At 41.8% G+C, this 23,486-nt stretch overlaps 1 protein-coding gene across 2 annotated transcripts in view; it reads left to right on the forward strand.

Moving 5' to 3' along the window:
* Positions 1 to 10,965: 10,965 nt before the first annotated feature.
* Positions 10,966 to 23,486, forward strand: part of ly75 (lymphocyte antigen 75) — a 151,735-nt gene continuing 139,214 nt past the window's right edge. For both annotated transcript variants that reach the window (XM_068035268.1, XM_068035269.1), the window contains exons 1-2: positions 10,966 to 11,158; positions 13,067 to 13,444. In XM_068035268.1, the coding sequence (XP_067891369.1) occupies positions 11,062 to 11,158; positions 13,067 to 13,444 (475 nt within the window). In that variant the 5' untranslated portion in view covers positions 10,966 to 11,061. The remainder of the gene's footprint in view (positions 11,159 to 13,066; positions 13,445 to 23,486) is intronic.

Consider the following 23,486-nt stretch of genomic DNA (forward strand, 5'->3'; position numbering starts at 1 on the left):
AGGCCCCCCTCCGCCCCTCGACAGTGGTGTCCTGGCTGCAATGGCCTTTGTTTACATCAAATTTTAAAAAGTTGAAGAGAGGGTACCTCCACTTTCAAATGCGCTGTCTCTCACTTACCTGCCATGGCATCCTGCATGGCATCCTGCATCCTGGTGGGCATTCAAGCTGGAAGGCCTGCTATTGTCCCTCCAACCTCAAGAGGCTGCCCACCATCCTTAAGTGGACGGCAAGCCTGTTCTCTGGCTACTAATTGGCCTATTCGGTGAAAATCACTTCTGACTGAGCTTCTGACCCGCATTTGAACCTGACGGAAGGGTTCAGAAGCCCACAGGAAAATCCTGCCCCCTGTGCTAGCTGACCTATATTGGTTCATAATGCCTCAAATTTAAAATTCCCCTTTTTGTGCTTAAATCCTTCATGGCCTCATATTTCCTATCTCTGTAACTTCTTCCAGCTCCATAATTCTCCATGAACTATGCATTCTTCCAACTCTGGCCTCTTTTGCCTCAATCACTTCCTTCACCCCACCATTGGCAGCTTCGGCATCACAGCCTATTCCCTTCCTAAACTACTCTGGCTCTCTATTTTCCTCTCCTCCTATAGGACCCTCCTTAAAACCCAGCTTTTTCACCAAGTTTTTAGTTATCTCACCCAATATTTCTTCAATTGGCTCAGCATTCATTCTTGTCTGATTATGCTTCAGTAAAGCACCTTAGGATATTTTACTATGTTAAAGAATGCAATTTATTGTCATCACATTGAAAATTGAATGATTTTATTTACTAAACTGCTGCTTTTTAAAAATCCTGCTTCATAAGGGCAATTCAAACAAGTTGGCAAAAGTATTGGATGTTCATATTGCCACAGCATTGCAAAGAGGATTTCCTTGTTAAAACAAGTCAAGTCATATCAGGAATTTGTACAAACATTTCTATTCCAGTATTGTGCAATAAAATCGAATGATTACAGTTTCTTTTCTAAATTAGGGGCATACTTAAACTCTTGCTATACATAGTATATACATAAAAGAATTGATTTGCTATAAACATTTCATGTTTTATTATTTTACCTTTTTTGTATTGATAGCTGCCTTGTACAGTATTCTGAAGATTGTAAAGGGTATATACATGAACATGCAGGACTCCTAGACTTGTTTCAGTTTCATAAAAGCACAGCACAGAAACAGACTGTTCAGTTCAACTGATATATTCTGCTGTTTGTGTTCTACATCAGCCTTTTCCCAACCTTCTTCATCTAACCACTCTTTGGGTAAAGATCTTTCTCCTAAATTCCCTGTTGGTTTTATTAGCAATTATCCTATATTTATGACTTCTAGTTTTAGTCTCCCCCACAAATGGAAACATTTTCTCCACACCTACCTTATCAAACCCATTAATTATCTGAACAAAGTCCATCGGGTCACCCCTCAGCTATCTCTTTTCTCGAAAGAAATTCCTTAGCCTGTTCAGTCTTTCCTGACAGTTATAAACTCTCAGTTCTAATATCATCGTCAATCTTTTATTGCGCCTTCCCAAATCTGTCTATATCCTTTTCATAATATGGAGACCAGAACTGTGCACAGTACTCCGAATGAGGCCTAACTAAACTTCTATACATGTTTAACGCAACTTCTCTGTTTTTCATTTCGATGCATCCAAAAATGAATCTCAGGGCTTGGTTTGCTTATTTTTTATTATCTTATTAATCTGCATTGCTACTTTTAGTGATTTGTGTATCTGTACCCCTAGAACCCTTTGCTCCTCTATTCCATTTAGTCTCTTATTATCCAAGCAGTATGTACCCTCCTTTTCTTCCGACCAAAATGCACCACCTCATACTTATCTATATTGAAATTCATTATTCAATTATTTTTCTTTCTCCACAGATGCTGCCAGACCTGCTGAGTATTTCCAATATTTTCTGTTTTTAAACCAATTACATGCCCATTTTTAAGATTATTAATGTCTTGTGGTATTTTGTCGCATTGTTCCTTTGTATTATCTATACCCCAAATTTGGTGTTGTCCTCAAATTCAGAAATTGTACTTACAATTTCCAAGTCCAAATCATTAATGTAAATTGTGAACAACAGTGGTCACAGCACCTATCTCTGTGGAACACCACTTCCTACCTTTTGCTAGTCTGAGTAGCCGTCCTTAACCCCTGCTCTCTGTTTTCTGTTTTGTAGCTAGCTTGCAATCCATTCAGCCACAATTCCCCTGACTCCAAATACTCTGACTTTGGTTATGAATCTATTATGCGACAGTTTATCGAAGTCCTTTCGAAAATCCAAATATATTGCATTGTCATGTGTACAAGATGTGCGACAATGAAATATTATGGACTAAAACTGAAGAGTTATAAAAACTGATTTTGTCTTTTAAAAAATGGACCTTTCTTTTAAAAAGTGAACAATTTGCTCCGAAATGGCTGCCAAATGAAAAGGACTTGGCCTTTGTATATTCAAACTGTCTGACAGGGATAAAGGAAAATCTTCAAAGCTAAGAGCTGTCAACTGCATCCATCCTACACCCATCCTGAAATATTCTAGAATTGAATGGGTTCTTCTGAAACAAAGAAGGTGTGAAGTAGCCACGTCTGGGCCATTGTATGACCACCATGGGGGAGAGACAAAAGCGTCTCCTACCAGGAGGCGAAATGTAACACATCTCTACCTTAAAAGGCAGCCTAGAGAAAGAGAGAAAGAGAGACACCCAGAAAGCAGTATTCAAAAAGCTCGTTTCCAGCAAACCAGAAGGGACACAGCCTTCTGTCGAATTCTGCATCTATACTTTATACAGCAGTGAATTAGAAATGATGCACTGACTTCAATTGAACTTTCAACTAAGAGAGAAATCTACAAACACCTCAGGACCGAAACCAACGAGAACCTGACTTCCAAGAGAATTCAACAGGTTTACTGTGACCACCTCCCCCCCCCACCCCCCACCACCCCCACCCGACCGACTTGTAATCTCTTACTCCTTTTTCCTCTCTATCTGTCTCTTGTGTGTGTGTGAGTGAATGCATGAGTGGATGAAGTTGTGACAATTTCAGGTTAAGACGTATTGATCACTAAGTAATTGATTTTCTGTCTTAAACCTACAAGAAAATCATTGCTGTCAGTTTATTTGACAAATAAAACACCAAGGGGTTAAACCCTAATAACAACCACACTTGCTGCAGTCAGGTGGGAGTTGAACAGTGGGAATCACCTAAAACTCACCACGTTGCCATAATAACATCTACTACATTATGCATGTCTACTCTTTCTGTTTACTTCTTCAAAGAATTCTGTAAGGTTTAGCTAGCGTGACCTTCCCTTTTGAAATCTGTGCTGACTGCTCCTTATTTTATTTCTGGTTTCTATATGTTTTTCTATTATATCTTTGAGTAAAAATTTCATTATCTAACCTACCACTAACATTAAGCTAACTGGTCTATAGTTCCTTGGGTTTGTTCGTTTTAAGTATGGGAGCAATGTTGGCTGTCCTGCAGTCCTCTGGCGCTATGCCTTTTTCTAATTAATTTATATATATATGTATAGTGCCACTGCTATCACTTCCCTACCTTCTATTAATATGTGTGGATGCAATCCTTTTGGACCAGGCTTTTATCATCTCTAAGTCTGATTAGTTTATCAATTATCTCCCCGCTATTTATCTGATATGTCTTGGGTGGTTATTTTGGGGAAAGGGTGAAAACAGTGGGTACTGTGCTAGTAAGACACACCTGTTTTAAAGTCTGATTTTAACCCACAGTTTTGGGGCCAAATTGTGATTACAGTGATTTATATGTGCTTGGAGGCACTGAAACAGAGACTTACAAGTTTGAAGCTGTATATGTAGCCTCCACGTTCACATTTCCGCTGAAGGTGTGGAGTCTGCTGGCTGTTAGACAACGGCACATATCGTGATGGTTCAGCGACAAAGGGAGAGGGCTCACAGGTTCTCAGTGGTCATACTGGAGATCCTTGGTGGAGGAGGTACAACAGAGAAGGAATGTCTTGTGCCCATAAGGGGACAGAGGCAACTAATGAGGAGGTTGCAGGCAGGTGCAACTGCAGATTGTGGGTCGAGTGCCACAAAACATTTTATGTTTTAACAGGAGTGGTCAAGGTAAGATCTCACAAACACACTTCTCAATAACTGTGCCACCAACAGCATCACAACTTTATCACACTGGATACACCTTCTAACTATACACTGACATTCACATAAACTACAATATTGCATCCTTCACAGGCAATACTCATACATCACATTTCACAGCTCTTTAACCAAGTGAGACATCACACACACATAAACACACTTTCCAATTCACTCATTCAAAATCAGCTCTCTTTCTCTTCCAAGACAACACAAAACAGGCACCAGCAGGACCTGACCGGGGAAGGGAAAGCATGACTCCATGAGGTAACTTCCTTGAGGAGGCAGTGCCAGCGGTAATCAGGAGGGGAGTAGCAGCTGCTCTGGTCGTAGGCAGAGCAGGGAACAAATTGCCTGAAGGTATGTGGCCACTCCAGATTCCTTATATATCCACAACTATTCCTGGGCTCCAATCTCTCAAATCAATCCTCACTGACAAGCTCCATATAGACTCATCACACACTTCCTTCTATAGTGGCCACACGCATTGCAGCCTAACCCTTCTAGTTTTATCATTGCAGGCTCCCAGGAGCAAAATCCACCTTGCACCCCACTCCCTGGAGAAACTGAAAGAGGAGGAAAAGCCAGTTCGCTTGCCTTCCCCCAGTCCCCCGGAGGAAGAGGAAGATAGTGAGGATTAAGGGCAACATCAATTCCAGCACTGTCATAGGCACCACCTCAGAAACTGGCACCATGCAAAACATAGAGGCCAGGCTAGAACACAAATCCTCAAAGTGGGATGCACTGGGCACTATGGGCAGTAACCACGCCAGTTGGAAGGGAATCCACAGGTGGCAACTTAGCAGGGGGCAAGGTCACATACTAGTCCTGCTGACGAAGAATCAGATGAGGATTTTGCAGAGTCAAGCTTCAGAAAAATGCTAGTGGGTTCGACAAGCCAAATCTTTGATGCAATGGACAGTCTCCCTGAAAGCTTATGGGTTGTGGCTAGGTGTTGGAGGAGTCTGCCTCCAGCCTGGCTCGTGGTTTGATGCAGAGCCTGAAATTGAGCATGGAGAGGCTAGCCAATATCATCCAGTGGAGCCCAACATCATGCAGCATCTGACGGCTGAGGTCACAGCTGACAGCAGTTATAGCAGCTCCCGTGGAACATTGTGATCAGTACGTTTCCAGCCCAACCAGGAAGGAAATGATACAGTGCTGGAGGATTGAGGTGGGTCAAGCGGTTCAAATGTAAGTAGGGGAATATTTAGGGAACAGTGATTATCGTATCATGAGCTATAGGTTATCTATGATAAAGGAAATTGGAGGAGGGCCAGTTTCAGTGGTTTGAAAATGGATCTGTCCTGGGTAAATTTGAATCAAAGATTGACAGGCAAAACTATAATTGCCAATGAGCTGTCTTTAGAGAGAAGATGGTTTGGATACAATCGAAGTACATTTCCACAAGAGGAACTAAAGTTAGACCTCCTTGGATGGCACAAGAGATAGAATAATATGAAGGAGAAAAAGGGCGCATATGACAGATGTCATGTTGATAATACAAGTGAGAATCAGGCTGATTATGGAAAGTTCAGAGGGGAAGTGAGAAAAGAAAGAAGAGGGGCAAAGAGAGCATATGAAAAGAGACTGGCAGCTAACATAAAAGGGAATCCAAAAGTCTGCGATAGGCATATAAATAATAAAAGGGTAGTAAGAGGAGGGGTGGGACTGATTAGGGACCGAAAAGGAGACCTACACATGGAAACAGTGGCTATAGCAGAGATACTAAAGAGGAACTTTGCATCTGTCTTTAACATGGAAGAGGCTGCTGCCAAAGTAATAGTGAAAGAGGAATTAGTTGAGATGTTGAATGGGCTAAAAATTGATATTGAGGAGGTACTAGAAAGGCTAGCTGTATTTAAAGTTGATAAGTCACCAGAACAGATGGGATGCATCTGAGGATGCTGAGGGAATTAAGGGTGGAAATTGTTGATGTATTGGCCATAATCTTCCAATCCACCTTAGATACAGGGGTGGTACCAGAGGACTGACGAATTGCAAATGTTACACCCTTGTTCAAAAAAGGTTGTAAGGATATATCCAGCAACGACAGACCAGGCAATTTAACCTCAGTGGTGGGAAAGCCTTTAGAAATGATAATTTGGAACAAAATTAACAGTCACTTGGACAAAGGTGGATTAATTAAGGAAAGCCATCAAGGATTTGTTAAAGTAAAATCATGTTTAACTATCTTGATTAAGTTTTTTGATGAGGTAACATGAAGGGTTGCTGAAGGTAATACTGTTGATGTGGTGTACAAGGACTTCTAAAAGGCATTTGATAAAGTGCCACATAATAGGCTTGTCAGTACAGTTGAAACCCATGGAACAAAAGGGACAGCGGCAGCATAGATACGAAGTTGGTTGAGTGACAAAAAACAGAGAGTAGTGGTGAACAGTGGTTTTTCAGACTGGAGGAAAATATACAGTGGTGTTCCACAGGGGTCAGTACTAGGACCACTGCTTTTCTTGATCTATTCAGGATTTATTCTTGGGTGTACGGGCACAATTTCAAAATTTGTGAATGACACAAAACTTGAAAGTATAGTGATCTGTGTAAAGGATAGTGATCGACTTCAAGAAGACATAGACAGGCTGATGGAATGGTTGGACATATAGCAGATAAAATTTAACGCAGAGAAGTGCAAAGTGTTACACTTTGGTAGCAGAATGAAGGGAGGCAATATAAACTAAACGGTACAATTCTAAAATGTATGCAGGAATAGAGAGAGCTGGGAATATACATGCACAAATCATTGAAGGTGGCAGGACAGGTTGAGAAAATGGTTAAAAAGGCTCTCAGGATCCTGGGCTTTGTAAAGAAAGGCATAAAGTACAAAAGCAAGGACGTTGTGATGAACCTTTATAAGACACTGGTTTGGCCTCAACTGGAGTACTGTGTCCAATTCTGGGCTCCACATTTTAGGAAGAATATGACATTAGAGAGGGTGCAGAAAAGATTTACAAAAATGATTCCAGGGATGAGGGACTTCAGTTACGTGGATAGAAGCTGAGGTTGTTATCCACAGAGCAGAGAAGGATGAGAGGAGATTTGAGGTATTCAAAATCTTGAGATGTTTAGACAGAATAGAAAGAGATAAACTGTTCCCATTGGTGGAGGGGTCGAGAAACAAAGGACACGGATATTAGGTGGTTGGCAAATGCAGCATGAGAGAAACTTTTTTACACAGTGAGTGTTTACGATCTGGCGTGCACTGCTTGAAAGGGTGGTGGAGGCAAACTCAATCATGGCTTTCAAAGGAGATTGAATAAGCACCTGAAGGGAAAAAATTGCAGGACTGTGGGGAAAAGGCAAGGGAGTGGGACGAGCTAACTTGCTCTATCAGAGAGCCAGCATGGGCTTGACAGGCCAAATGGCCTCCTTCTGTGCTGTAGCCATTCTATGATTCTATGATAAACAGCTTTGTCTTCCATTCACTGGGCTGGCTGAACAGATATCCCAAAGTATGATCATCTCTCTAAATGCCAGCATTCCTGCTCCCTCCCCCACCACTCCACCATTGCCCTAACATTTGCCTGCCAGCCAGGTGACCCAGACTGTTCAAACCCATGCTGGGATGGTGTAATCTGAGGCAGGGCCACCAAGGCTCTCAAGGGCACCGTAGGAAGTCATTCAGATTTTCAGAAGCCATCCACGTCGCGTGCTGTTGCCATTCACGTTGCACCTTGGAGATGCACCAGATTAGGTAAGAGCACTTATAGAATAGCCACTAAGTGTAAGCACCAGGGTGTGTAGTTTAATATTTGTAAGTCCTGTTGGTTATGTTGTGCTTTCATTGTTTGTGTTTGCTGTAGATAAAGAGAAAATATGGCAGTTGTGTAGTGCTGAAATTCGTGGTCTTTTTTATTGTGTTCTTCATGGGGAAGGGGTTGAAAGGACTGAGTGCAGATGATGGACTTCTTGATGGAATCTCAGTCACGGAAAGTAAGGCATGTGACAACAGTGTTTCGAAGTCTGCTGGTGGAGGACATTTCTCAAAAGCGGTGTCAATTAGATGGTGGTGAGCATCCTTCCCAGGTGTGAGCCATCGACCCACATGAGCTGCCTTGACTTCCTCCTCCTGCTCTTGTAGCTCCTATGCTTGACCCTCTGGAATAATTGCCAGTGATAATGATTGGTTTCTCATGATTTCCAGATTGTGGAGCATGCAGCGAGTCCTCATAATTCTGGAGCCCTCCTGCTCCTTCTGTCCCTCTTCTATTCCAGTAGCTGGTGCTGCTCTGCCTGACCTCCTCTCCTCCTCCCATTCCTTCTCCAGACCAAGGAAGCTATCTCGCAAGACACCCATGACTAATCTCTCCCTTTCTCCTGGTCACTCTATAAAGTCTCCAATAAGGTATAGTAGCACAGCACTCACTCTCATTAGGTGAGGTCCTCAGAGAATTTCTGAAGTAAATGTTGATAGAATGTTGTTGAAATCTTGACAAAGTATTCCAGAAAGTCGTCTTATGTCTTTTTTAAATGCAGTGTCATCAGTTGATCTCCATTAGAAAGTGAACAGTGAAAGCTAAGCATGGCTTTAGGTAGTGCTTGCAATCCTCACCAATGACTTCTTTATTCCTGTCAGGTTGCCACAGTTAGGGGACATAGGGCTGAATTTTACAGACCGCCCCCCCAACGTCGGGGGGGTGTGGCAAGGGTGGGGGTGGGGGGGCCAGTAAATGCCTCTGGGAGAGGCCCGTCACAGACCTTGATGCCATGAAGGCCCAGCCCCATATTGCCGGTGGCGGCGAGGCCTCGTTGTGGTCCCCTGTCGCTCGGTGACGGGAGCTCAATTTAAATAGGTTAATTAATGTAAATAAATGAAATGATTACTGTTGCGCTCCTGCCCCGTCTGTCCCGGTGCGATATCGGTGCCAGTGGCTGACACTCCCGCACCTTCAGATCCCCGTCTGGGGATCCGAGGTATAACACTGGTGAAGATGGGGGAACAGGTAGGTTTTTCAGTGCAGGAGGGGGAAGCAGCAACAGAGTCATTTCATTGGTGTAGGGGATGGTGGGAAGGGATGAAGTTTAAAGTTTATGAACTTTGGGGGGAAGATCAGGTGCACAATGTAAGTATTTTGGGGGGAAGGCAAGGAATTAAATCTATGGTTGTTCGGGGGTGGGAGAGGGGCACGATGAATTAATTTAATTTTAAAAAAATCCATTCTCCTTAAAATATTTAAATGTAACAATGGGGCTCGAAGCGCTTTAAAAATTATGTCAGCGCCTGCGCAAAGGCAGTTGAGCCCATTGTTGGGCACGGACCGCCCGCTCCTCCACATCATCAGTGGGGGGGGGAGCGGTCTGTCCACCCTGGACATTTAATTGAGTTGCAGTGTTTAATATCGCAGCGGCTCCGCGACTTGCGGTTCGCATGGAGAGACTGCCATTGTTTACGTCCGCCACTGATTTCGGCAGTGGGAATGTAAAATGCAGCCCGTAGTTAACTGCAGCGCTAGCCAACAAAATGACATGCAGCCTCTTTAATGAGCATTAGGAGCAAATTTAATTGGTCATCACAGCCCTAATCATCCTTGGGGCGGCAGTTCTAAGCGCACTTAAACTCCCTTGACAAGATGGTGTCTTGCGCCAAAGGCACGCTAACCAGGCGTTAATGCTCAAGACCCCATTTTGGCCACCTCAGAGACTCCTTGACACCTAAAGTACCTGGGAGAATAGTTCTTTTGTACCTTTTTTGATCTCTTCTAATGTCATGCCCACCTTAGTTTCCCTGGTAAATACTGAGGCAAATTAAACTATTCAATTTGGGGAGGCGTTGGCGTAGTGGTATTGTCACTGGACTAGTAAACCAGAGACCCAGGGTATTGCTCTGGGGACATGGGTTCAAATCCCACCACAGCAGAATGTGGAATTTGAATTCAATTAATAAATATGGAATTAAAAAGCTAGTCTAATGATGGCCATGAAACCATTGTCGATTGTTGTAAAAAAAAAACCCATCTGACCCACAGTAATGTGTATGACTTTTACATGCCCTCTGAAATGGCCTAGCAAGCCACTCAGTTAGGGCAATTAGGGATGGGCAATAAATGCTGGCCTGGCCAGCGACGCCCACATCCCCTGAATGAATGATAAAAAAATATATATTTCTGCCATTTTGCTGTCATTGCCTGAGTTAAGCTTGTCCCTAGTGTCCTTATCCTGATTTTTCTTTTCTTATTTATGTTTTAGTGCTTAATTATTCAATTCCTTAGTTCCTCTTTGCTTTCCAAACTGCTTCTTTAAAACTTATTTCCTAACCTCTGCATATTCCTTTCTGTCACCCTCCTTTATTGCCTATGTACTTCGTGTATGCCTTTTGCTTTCGTTTTAGTTTTGTCCTTGTCTCTTTATGGTGTTTCATGATTAGCTAAAGGAACATCTATCTCTTGAACGCCTTTAATCACGGTTTAAATCTTATATGTTATGATTGCTACTGCCTAGATGAAAATCACAAACCCATATATATGTGAGCACGCAGAAGACCCAGACAGGTTTAAGTTCCATAAGAGCACAGGAATCTAAGCGTTCCCGGAAATAACTTAATACGTGCACCATTCAAACATATAAAACCCCTAAAGAAATTGATATTCCAAGGTCAGTTAACGCGTTTAATTACTGATGCAGTCAATGTATTTGTTCAAACAGATAAGGTTAATTTTTTTTAAAAAGCTGGATGGGAATGGCTTTCACTTTTGTTTCTGGTGGCTTTTGAGATATGGTGAATTATGCATATGGTGACCAGCCAATAAGAAACTGTTAATTGAAGGACATCTTGCCTCCGCCAATCGAGTGTGGTGTTGTTTGTGTGGAGCAGCAGCGGGGTGAGGACAGGCTCGGTTAATTTCATATTCCGCCGGCATCGCAGTGTGAGTACCAGAAACATTCTGGAAACTGCGCAGACATGAAGAGGTGGTGCTGCGGACAGATGCATCTTTATTTTTTTCTGATATTTGAAGTCTTTGCTGAGCTTTGGGCGATAGCAGCTTCTCAGAGTACAGGTGCGGTTAAGTTTAGAGCAGTAGCGATATATGTATGCATAGCTGTCGTGTATTTTTAGTAAATATCGATTTTTGTGTTTCCTGTCAATATATTAAATGCCGTTTTTGCACGATATGTCGATTATTAATGGGATTTTATTATCTTCCCGGCTTTAATGACAAGAAACAATTGCTCCTCGAGTAAGATTGGATAGTCCCTGGCTCAATTCCAACTATCCCAACACCGGTGAAGAAGGAAGTCGCCTGTTTGCTCACTTGCAACTGTTTTCTGGTCGGGGTGGACTGGTAATTTCTGGAAAACGTGTTCCAGCTAAATACTGAGCTTCTGCAAAGGCCTCTATGCATATTCATTTAAAAGTTCGCTTGGGAAAGAACAGCACTGGACTTCAATTTTGAACATTTGTTTGCCCCTGTCCGTTCCTTTTGATTTTGTTCCCACTTGCAGGATGCTCAACCCATTTGAACATAATTGTAGCTGAGTGGGTCTGAATTCCAATCCTCCTTATGATTCCTGTCAGATATTAACGTGATTGTGCAGAGGGGGTACATTTGGAGTTGGAAATGTCACTTTCTCTCGATACTTTCATTGGCAGTTAGAATTTAATGTGGCTTTCCTACTGAGAACTGTATAAACCTGCCGAAGTGTGGTTGACGTATTTGAGTGACAGGTGGTCCTGTGGCTGAGTTGACAAGCTGCTAGTTGAAAGTACAGCATTCCAGAAGCCTCTATTTTAGTTGACAAAATCAAATGGAATGGCATCTGGGAGGGAAATGGATGAACAATTTTCACTCAAATCATGATGCTTACCAATGATTTTGGTTTAATCAGGGTTGCCATTTTACTGTCTTGAGTCTTGATTGCAGATCAATGAGATCTAGGTTTTGTGAGCTTGCTTTGTGGTGTGTGAGGGGAAAGAAATGTTGCCAGTGCTTTGCTTCACTTGATAATGTAATCCAATATCTGCTCCTAATTTGGCTTAAAAAAGCATTTCTATCATATAAGCTTAATTTTCCATCAAATTATTGGTAAGCATACAAATTATACCTATGTGGGTCCTGTATTAATTGTCCAGTTACTCCCATCTTCTAAGTTTGTGGACAGAATGGTTGCTGCTTTATTCTTCACCTGCCAACAAAATTACTTCTCATTGAATTTTCTATTTAGCACAGCAATAGCTTTTATAAATCTTGTTAAACATTGTGTAGGACAACATTGTATGAAATTTACTGATTATGATCTGAAGCTATTTATCTCACTCCACATGCTGATGGAGAATCATTAAATGCAGGCATCTCATCTTGTGAGCAGCATTTTATTTTGTATTTTCTGTAATTGAAGTGTTGTGTAGTTTTTTTCTTTACTCTTTAGTATTGGTACTGTACCCATGACTCACCCATAAGAACATTAGTATTGAAATTACAATACTTAAAAATCCCCTTTCATTCTATAAGAACAAGGTGTGTCATATAGCATAAAGGGAAGTAAAATATTTTGCGTGTACATGTTTGTAATAATTGGCATTAATTCTGGGATTGAGAGTGGAATTCTAAATAAATTTCATGATCAGGTATCATCCTGTTGCATAATGCAGTGCACAATGGTCAACAAGGGAATACCTGGATAATTCCCCTGTGCCCTAATACATTTTTTTAGTGTGGGTCCATCAGTCTTAACTCATGAAAGACTGTGCCAATCACCCAAAGGATACAGTGCTGTCATTGCAAAAAAATATATATTTTTTTAAATTATCTTGTGGATGCCAGTTTGAAAGCTGGTGCTTTGGTCAGTTAGACTTTTATATTATTTGTATATTTGTTCCTCATGTACGAGATGAGCTTCCTCTTTGAAATAAAGTGTTTAAATTGTTTGAGTTTCTCATATCTTTTGTCTTTTTTCTTGTCCCTTAGGTAATGGCATCTTTGCCATCCAGCATCGAAATACTACAAAATGCCTCAAAGTAGATTCCTCTGGAATTGCTATTGACAAATGCAATCAGCTAGAACAGGTTCAGCAATGGAAGTGGGTGTCTGAGCATCGGCTGTTTAATATTGGCATTAAAAAATGCCTTGGCCTTGATTTTGACAACAAGAAACAACCATTAAAAATGTTTGAGTGTGATGCAGAAGTTACAACTTTGTGGTGGCGCTGCAAAGATAGCACAGTGTATGGCTCATCCTCTTATAAACTGACTGTCAAAAATGGTTCACCAACAGTGAGTATTGATGCAACTGATACATGGAAACAGAGTGGTGATGACCATGACATTTGTGAGCAACCATATCATAGTAAGTAGCATTTTGGTATCCAGTATAAATGGTAATGTAGTTGTAATGTATAAAATGAGTGTTTTGCTAAGCAAGTTATTTACATTGGACATTAAACATGATATCAACTATGATGAATTCAAGACTTTCATTAAATTTAGAGAATTTTGACAGTAAATAAGTAGAGTTTTTGCTGAAGATTGCTGAACATCTCTGACTTATTCTTTGAATGTTGTCATAAAATGAAAATGCATTGGTGTGTTTAGCAGGGGAATCTTGGACAGTGGCTAGATTCTGATCCACGCATAGGAATATAATTTATCCTAAACCCTGCCCTTGTCAGGAGTCCAGGGACCTCCCTACAATGAAGGTGGAATTTGAGAGGAAATTTTCACATCTCGGTTATGCTGGCTTTATATTAAGTTTAGAAATTTAGCTGTTGCCCTTGCTAACAAATAGCATGGGTAAGATTGTTTGCAATAGTGTTGAAGTAGAAAACTAAGGGACTCATCCTGTTTATAGTACAGAATGATTCCGCAGCAGAAGGGAAACTACATGTTTATTTGGCTGGAAAGACTTTAAAGCACCTGTATACACTAAATGGATTCAAAGTTGCACTTATAACTTTGACAGTCTGACAATGAGCTTCTCTATGGTCAGGTTAAGATCTGTTTATGTTAGCAATGAATTATGTTGCTGGCCTGTACTCATCCCAGTGTGTTGAAAGTTCATACGCAGGTGGCAGATGTAAATGGCGTTTGTGGACTTGAGGTTTTGCATCAGTTGCAAAGCCAAACATGAGTAGAGATTACTTGCTGCTGACAACAAGAGTGTTGGTTCATTGCCTCAGGTGCTAAATTACCATAATAGAAGCCTTAATAGGCGCAAATAGCAAAGTTCTGGGAGAAGGCTTCCTGCTCACATTCATTAGAGATGTGTGCATCTCGCAGACTCATAGGAAAGAAAATATAAATCATCATTGACTGCCTTGTTCATCTCAGTGTTGCCCTTTTGAATTCCAGGCTGAATGCCCATCTTTACTGGGAGAACTTTCACCTGTTCTTAGCCATAATTCTATGGAATTTTATATTGGTTCAGAGCACTTTGTTTCAAGGAGAGGAAAGGAGCAGAAATAATGCAACCTTGCTTAAGTTAACTTGTAACATGCCAAACGCTTCATACGTTATCAGAAATGGAAATAAGTTTTCTTGGGAAGGCTTTTAGTCCAAACAGGCCAGAAAAGGTCATATGCAGCAGAAAGATAATTTGGCTTGCGAGTTGGTGAGTTCTTTGTACTACTTCAACATTGGAAAGTATCTCATCCAGGCTGTTTGTTCAGGGGGATTTTCTAGTGATTTACGTGCAATTGTGACCATCCCAGAAACTGAACTTAGGGTCTAAACTGATAAGTTGGTAAATCTTTCTTTGGCCTCCTTATCCCGAGAGACAATGGGTAAGTGCCTGGAGGTGGTCAGTGGTGTGTGGAACAGTGCCTGGAGTGGCTATAAAGGCCAATTCTAGAGTGACAGGCTCTTCCACAGGTGTTGCAGAGAAATGTGTTTGTCGGGGCTGTTACACAGTTGGCTCTCCCCTTGCGCCTCTGTCTTTTTTCCTGCCAACTGCTAAGTCTCTTCGACTCGCCACACTTTAGCCCCGCCTTTTAAAGTTGGTAAATATGTCTCCTAGAATTAAGTGTCTTCTTTGGCCTATGTATGAAGATCCATGCGCCTACCAACTAGAATTTCAACATACAGGAAATTGTGATGAGCTCTGTTTACTTTTCTTCCGTAACACATTGGACGGAACTTTGAACTTCGAAGGTGTAAAATTGCCACAATCTGATCATCCCTGTCAAAATTGAAAGTTCTTGCAATTGTTGATAAATCTCAGATATTGTCAATTTAATGTTTAGCAATTTAAGCAGCACAGATAATTGACACATTTTATTTGTTCATGGGATGTGAGCATCACTGGCTAGGCCAGCATTTATTGCCCATCACTAACAGCCCTTGAAGGTGGGGGTGGGCTACTTTCTTGAACTGTGAACCTTGAACTGAATTTATTGGACCAGGATTTTCTCAGAAAATCCTGGGAGTTTAATGTGCCTGCTGTTATTAACGTGTAAATAACCCAGTAATTTGTGGCAAGGAAGAGATGTCCAGCGGTGCGAATATCCACAAACAGTTGGATGGTCGGAACTGCTCCACTGTTAGCCTCGCTAAATCAGGAGCTTGCTGTTAATCTCCCTACGAGTTTCAAGAAATTGCTGCAAATCTGCTGTTGAAACAAATTAAACCTGATGCAGAAAGTTAGGGATGGTACTTAATAATATAAGGGCCCTTTTAATGATGAGGATTTATGCTCTTGCAATTCCACTCCCCTTCTCTGGCACAAAAATGAAGCACTTGAAAGTATAGAGTCTGATTCTTGCAGATAGCAAACTGTTATGGAGGTTACATTTTTTTTAAAAAAACCTTTTTCCACTTTGTCTACCCACTCACTTAATCCAATCTTTATTTCCCCCTCTTCCTGTATCTAATTTGACTATCGCTTTGTCATTCCTCTGTTTCTTTCTCTCTCAATGAGAATCAAGCATATAGACAGTTGGTCCCATCATTCACCAAGGTCTTGGATGCACTGTTGACCTTACTATGCCAATAGCAGCTCACGTTCACGTCCAGCAATTTGCGGCACAACTTTTTCGAACTGAAGGATGAGGGGAGAAAAATCTAATCAACTGAGCAACACTGTGAGATGCCCCACCAGAAAATTCTGTGCCATTAAGCAGCATTATTCTAGAAGGACTGAATCAAAGGGACCAGGGGACATTTTCATTCCTTATCTATGTTGTTTTCAATCCCAGAAAGTAAGTAGGGATGCAGACTTGATGAATTATGGCAAAATACTATTAATTTAGATATCCTCACTGAATGCAATATGTTTTTATGTTGACTAGTGAACATTTAAATTTGTGTTTTCCATTGATACTGGCAAGGCTGTTGTCAAACTCTTCTGCTGATTATGGCAATATTTTGAAGGTTTAATATGAAGGCAATGAGAAAAAGCACAGTCAACCATTATACAGAAGCAGGAAGTCATAGTTTCACTTGCAGTGTAAAGTGTTCCAACAATTGTATGAACTTCCTCATTTAGAACATGTGCTGATTCTAACCCTGGACATCGTTCATAGATAATCCAATCTGATTCTGCATTGTCTGTAAATCAACTTCATTCCACCACTGGGTCTCAGACTTTAATTTTGTACAGTTTCATTGTGTCTGTTCCCTGTTTCTGATCAGGACATGTCTCTCGCAACCTGTGCCCTGCCTGTGTAATCAAACTTCTCTGTCTGTCCACAATTCCTGGTTTGAATTCCCTTTAATAAGTACAAGCCTGCCCTCTGTGCTTCTCTTGGCATTCTCCAACGAGCCCATTGAGGCACTTATCACACAAATTATATTTTGGTCTGTCTGCTTGCACCTTTGGAACTTTCTCCTTTTTGAATAACCTGCCCTATACAATCTTCTTGCCTCCCTTTTAAAATCCTTAGTGCATAGATTGAGGGAAGAAAGGAACTTGAAACTCAGGGTAAGGCTTAGAGGTGGTTGTCTACTTCCCTCAGCCCCTGCATTGAGGTACTCCTTGACCTCAGTGATTGCAATCTCCATCTGAATTCTTGCTGTCTTTCCTCTGTATTCACTGCTGTTCTGTCCTGTCTAAACTTCTCCCATATAAACTCTCCTCCAGTTTCCTGCCTGCCTCCCGTAACCCTCAACTCCCTTGTCGATCAAAAATCTGTCTAACTCAGCCTTGCCAGAGATCCAGCCACTTCCCTGTATCCCACACCACCAAAATATCGCTACTCACGTCTGACCTCACTTCCTTCTGCATTTGTCTCTGAAAAGGGGGTGGGGAAACTCTCTCACATTACTTAACTGCATTTTCACATGCTCAGCTGCCTAGCCTTTGGCTTTCCATTTGCTGCAGTACTTCTACAGCCATCAATTTTCTTAACCACTCACTCATCTTAAATGTTAATGCCCTTTTGCTCCAGCCAAATCTTCACCAACTCGCATCCAGGTTTTTCCCCCTGATGCCTATCTTTGCTTCTTAAGACCCAAGGGCCACAAACTTGACTATATCTAGTATATAACTGACTTTTTCCTTTGACCGATCTGGCTGGATTACTTTGGGGGTTCTACCATACAAACATAAAAATATAAATAGATGCAGGAGTAGGCCATTTGGCTCCTCGAGCCTGCTTTGTGTTATTCTTTTCTTTTCTTTTGGGCCTCCTTATCTCGAGAGACAATGGATACGCGCCTGGAGGTGGTCAGTGGTTTGTGAAGCAGCGCCTGGAGTGGCTATAAAGGCCAATTCTGGAGTAACAGGCTCTTCCACAGGTGCTGCAGAGAAATTTGTTTGTTGGGGCTGTTGCACAGTTGGCTCTCCCCTTGCGCCTCTGTCTTTTTTCCTGCCAACTACTAAGTCTCTTCGACTCGCCACAATTTAGCCCTGTCTTTATGGCTGCCCGCCAGCTCTGGCGAATGCTGGCAACTGACTCCCACGACTTGTGATCAATGTCACACGATTTCATGTCGCGTTTGCAGACGTCTTTATAACGGAGACATGGACGGCCGGTGGGTCTGATACCAGTGGCGAGCTCGCTGTACAATGTGTCTTTGGGGATCCTGCCATCTTCCATGCGGCTCACATGGCCAAGCCATCTCAAGCGCCGCTGACTCAGTAGTGTGTATAAGCTGGGGATGTTGGCCGCTTCAAGGACTTCTGTGTTGGAGATATAGTCCTGCCACCTGATGCCAAGTATTCTCCGAAGGCAGCGAAGATGGAATGAATTGAGACGTCGCTCTTGGCTGGCATACGTTGTCCAGGCCTCGCTGCCGTAGAGCAAGGTACTGAGGACACAGGCCTGATACACTCGGACTTTTGTGTTCCGTGTCAGTGCGCCATTTTCCCACACTCTCTTGGCCAGTCTGAACATAGCAGTGGAAGCCTTACCCATGCGCTTGTTGATTTCTGCATCTAGAGACAGGTTACTGGTGATAGTTGAGCCTAGGTAGGTGAACTCTTGAACCACTTCCAGAGCGTGGTCGCCAATATTGATGGATGGAGCATTTCTGACATCCTGCCCCATGATGTTCGTTTTCTTGAGGCTGATGGTTAGGCCAAATTCATTGCAGGCAGACGCAAACCTGTCGATGAGACTCTGCAGGCATTCTTCAGTGTGAGATGTTAAAGCAGCATCGTCAGCAAAGAGGAGTTCTCTGATGAGGACTTTCCGTACTTTGGACTTCGCTCTTAGACGGGCAAGGTTGAACAACCTGCCCCCTGATCTTGTGTGGAGGAAAATTCCTTCTTCAGAGGATTTGAACGCATGTGAAAGCAGCAGGGAGAAGAAAATCCCAAAAAGTGTGGGTGCGAGAACACAGCCCTGTTTCACACCACTCAGGATAGGAAAGGGCTCTGATGAGGAGCCACCATGTTGAATTGTGCCTTTCATATTGTCATGGAATGAGGTGATGATACTTAGTAGCTTTGGTGGACATCCGATCTTTTCTAGTAGTCTGAAGAGACCACGTCTGCTGACGAGGTCAAAGGCTTTGGTGAGATCAATGAAAGCAATGTAGAGGGGCATCTGCTGTTCACGGCATTTCTCCTGTATCTGACGAAGGGAGAACAGCATGTCAATAGTCGATCTCTCTGCACGAAAGCCACACTGTGCCTCAGGGTAGACGCGCTCGGCCAGCTTCTGGAGCCTGTTCAGAGCAACTCGAGCAAAGACTTTCCCCACTATGCTGAGCAGGGAGATTCCACGGTAGTTGTTGCAGTCACCGCGGTCACCTTTGTTTTTATAGAGGGTGATGATGTTGGCATCGCGCATGTCCTGGGGTACTGCTCCCTCGTCCCAGCACAGGCATAGCTGTTCATGTAGTGCTGAGAGTATAGCAGGCTTGGCACTCTTGATTATTTCAGGGGTAATGCTGTCCTTTGTGTTATGACTCAAGTCAAAGCCCATAAAGAAAATATATGATTCTGATTGTGGTGTGAGAAACAGTCAATTCAGTCCTGTCCCTCCACAGATTGCCTAACATATCACTTTAAAGCTTCCAAATTCAAGAAAACCATAGCTGAATTGAACCATCTATTAACCCTGAATGAGGCGAACCAAATCAGGTATCTTTAGATGAACAAATGAACTGTTGATTAGAGAAAACTGAATTCTTAAACACTACTAAGATATAAACAACATTGTTTTTAAAAAGTAACAAAGTCCTTGCAGATTTACACTCCTCCCGAAGTGGAATCTTCCAATGTGGAACATTCGAAGGTTGCTTGAAATCCTCGCAGCCATCCGATTGGGGGGGATAAAATGTTTTTCAACAGTAGGATAGTCAGCAGTCTAATTCAGCCGTTGAAGTGATGCTCTTCTTCTACAGCGATGAATTCAGCAATTACAGTTCAGTAGTTAAAGTAATTGGTTATTTTAAGAAATTAATCTGGCTTGAAGCTACTTTAAAATTTTGAGAGTGTATAATAAATAGAGTTTAATCCGACAGAGGGTGAGCTCTCCTATTTCCTTCATTATATGCTGGCAGATAGTCCGTGTCTGTCAAAAGCCAGTTTTTCAGCTAGTTTTAAAAATTAATTACAACATTGTATATTTAACTTCGTCTGAGTGGCTGTATCCAAGGAAACCAGGATGCACTAGCTGAAATTGGTTGGTTCAGTCTCAACAGCAACCAGAATGCACCGTCTTGATAACTTCTGAGGCTTGCTTGTTCTTAAAGCAGTACTGGTCCTTTGCTGACTTAAAGACACACCGCAAACTTCCTGAAAAAAAACCCCACCAGGATCATAACATCTGCCATTTAATAAGATCATGACCTGATCATGGCCTCCGTTCCAGTTTCCTGCCTGCCTCCCGTAACCCTAGACTCCCTTGTCAATCAAAAATCTGTCTAACTCGGCCTTGAACATTTTAATGACACTGTTCTCTGGGGTTGAGAATTCCAAAGAATAGTGACCCTCCTGAGAGAACAAATTCCTCCTCGTGTCCATCTTAAATGGGAGACCCCTTATTCTGAAACTGTGCCCCCTAGTTCTAGATTTTCCCCCATGAGGGGAAACATCCTCTCAGCATCTACCCTGTTAAGTCCCCTCAGAATGTTGTATGTTTCAATAAAATCACCTCTCATTCTGCTAAAGCCCAGTGAGTATAGGCCCTACCTGCTCAACCTTTCCTCATAAGACAACACCTTTTATCCCATGAATTAGCCTAGTGAGTCTTCTCTGAACTGCCTCCAATGCAAGTATATCCCTCCTTTAAATGAGACTAAAACTGTATGCAGTACTGTAAATGTGGTTTCACCAACGCACTGTACAATTGTAGCAAGACTTCCCTACTTTTATACTCCATTCCCTTAAATAAAGGCCAACATTCCATTTGCCTTCCTTGTTACTTGCTGTACCTGCATGCTAACCTTTTCTGTTTCATGTTCGAGGACATCCAGATCCCTCTGTATCACAGCATTCTGTTGTCTCTATTTAAATGTTTTGTTTTTCTGTTAGAACCATGGAACCATAGAAAAGTTACATAGAAAGAGGCCATTCAGCCCATTGTGTGGATAACCTCACATTTTCCCCCATTATACTTCATCTGCCAAATTTTTGCAAACTCCCTTAACCATCTGTATCGCTTTGCAGTCTGTGTCCTCCTCACAACTTGTTTTCCCCACTACCTTTGTATGGTCAGCAAATTTGGCTACAATACCCTCTGTCCCTTCACCCTTCATTAATATAGATTGTAAATAGTTGAGGCCCCAGCACTGATCCCTGTGGCATCCCTGAAAATGACCCATTTATCCTGACTGTTTTCTGTTAGCTTGGATAGAGGAGTGGCTAACTAATATTACCCCCCAATATCATGAGCTCTTATCTTGTCTTGTGACCTTTTATGGGACACCTTTTTAAATGCCTTTTGGAAATCCAGATATGCTGCATTTATTGGTTTCTCTTAATCCACCCCTGAAGCTACATACTCAAACATGATCTCTCTTTCATAAAACTATGTTGACTCTGCTTGATTTGTATTATGATTTTTGAAATGTCCTGCTGCTACTTCCTCGATGGATTCCAGCATTTTCCCAATGACAGATGTTAGGCTAACTAGCCTATAGTTTTCTGCTTTCTGTCTCCCTTTCTTGAATGGGACATTACATTTGTGGTTTTCCAGTCCACTGGGACCTTTCCAGAACCTAGAGAATTTTGGAAGATTACAACCAATGCATCCACTATCTCTAGCCATTTCTTTGCAGGCCATCAGGTCTAGGGGACTTGTCAGCCTTTAGTCCCATTAGTTTTCCTAGTACTTTTTCTCTAGTGATTTGTTTTAAGTTCCTCACTCTCTTTTACCCCCTGATTTTCTACTATTATTGGGATGCTTTTAGTGTCTTCTACTGTGACAACAGATACAAAATATTTGTTCAAAGTGTCTGCCATGTCCTTGTTTCCCAGTATTAATTCCCCAGTCTCGTCCTGTAAGCAAACACCGTTTACTTCAGCCACTTTTTTTTCTTGTAGAAGCTCTTGCTGTCTGTTATATTTCTTGCGAGTTTACTCTCATTCTATTTACTCTTTTTTTTAAAAAAAAAAATTATTTTGCTGGTTTCTAAAATGTTTCCCAATCTTCTGGTCTACCATTAATCTTTGCAGAATTGTACACCTTTTCTTTCAATTTGTTACCATCCTTAACTAACTTAGCCATTCTTCTCGTAGAGTCTTTCTTGTTCAATAGAATATATCTTTTGAGGAGATATTTCATAACTCTAAACAATATCTGCCACTGCTTATCTACTGTATTGCCTTTTAACCTATTTTCTCAGTTCTTTTTAGCCAACTCTGTCTTTGTACCTTTGTAATTGCCTTCATTTAAGTTTAAGGTACTAGTGTCAGCCCCAAGTTTCTCACCCTCAAACTGAGAGTGTAATTTATCATGTTATGATCTCTCTTCCAGAGAGGGTCCCTTACTATGAGATCATTGAATTAATCCTGTCTCATTACACATTACCAGGTCTAAAATAGCCTGGTCGCTGGTATTGTTCTTAAAAAAAAAAACTGTCCCGAATACACTATGAACTCCTCTTCCAGGCTACCTTCGCCAATTTGATAGGTCCAATCTATATGAAGATTAAAATTGCCCATGATTGTTGCAGTACCTTTCTTGCAAGCGCCCATTATTTCTTGATGCACATTCTACAGTGTAGCTACTGTTAGGGGCCTACAAACTACTCCCACCAGTTACTTCTTTCCCTTGCTATTCCTTAACTCCTCCCAAACTGATTCTACATCTTGATCTTCCAAGGCATGATCATTTCTCACGACTGTACTGATCTCATCCTATGTTAGTAGAGCTACCCCACCTCCTTTTTCTTTTCCTTTCTTCCTATCCTTTTGAAATGTCAAATAGCCTTGAATATGCAGTTCTTGGCCTAGCTCACCTTGCAATCAAGTCTCTGTAATGGCTATCATATCATATCATACCCATCTATTTCTATCTGTGCCATCAATTCATCTTTCTTATGAATGCTATGTACATTCAGATAAAGAGCCTAGAATTCTGTCTTTTTGCCATTTTTCCCTATTCTGACCCTGTTTGCTGGTGTACTATATTTGTATGCACTGTCCCTTCCTGTCACAATCTGGTTGTCATTACCCATATTGCTACCCTGCTTTGGTGTCTTGTCCTTTTCCTTTAAACTTTCTAAATTTCCCCTCACCTGAAACCTACAGGTTAAATGAGTGTATCCACACACATTCATATGTTGTAAATTGGTGATTTTGGAGGTGATTATATGTTTAACTATGTAATGAATCGTGTGCCTTGTCTTTTGTCTCAAGTGCTGGGGAATGACCAAGAACTTGCTAGAAGTTCTGGCTACACACTTACTAAGATAACGAATGTGTTTTTGAGACCTTTATAGTCTGTTCCAGGATGCAAGTAGAAATGCAGCAATTGGGGTTTTCTTGTGGGAAGTTTGGGAAG

Source organism: Heterodontus francisci, chromosome 7, assembly GCF_036365525.1.
Source record: "Heterodontus francisci isolate sHetFra1 chromosome 7, sHetFra1.hap1, whole genome shotgun sequence".
NCBI classification, from domain to species: domain Eukaryota; kingdom Metazoa; phylum Chordata; class Chondrichthyes; order Heterodontiformes; family Heterodontidae; genus Heterodontus; species Heterodontus francisci.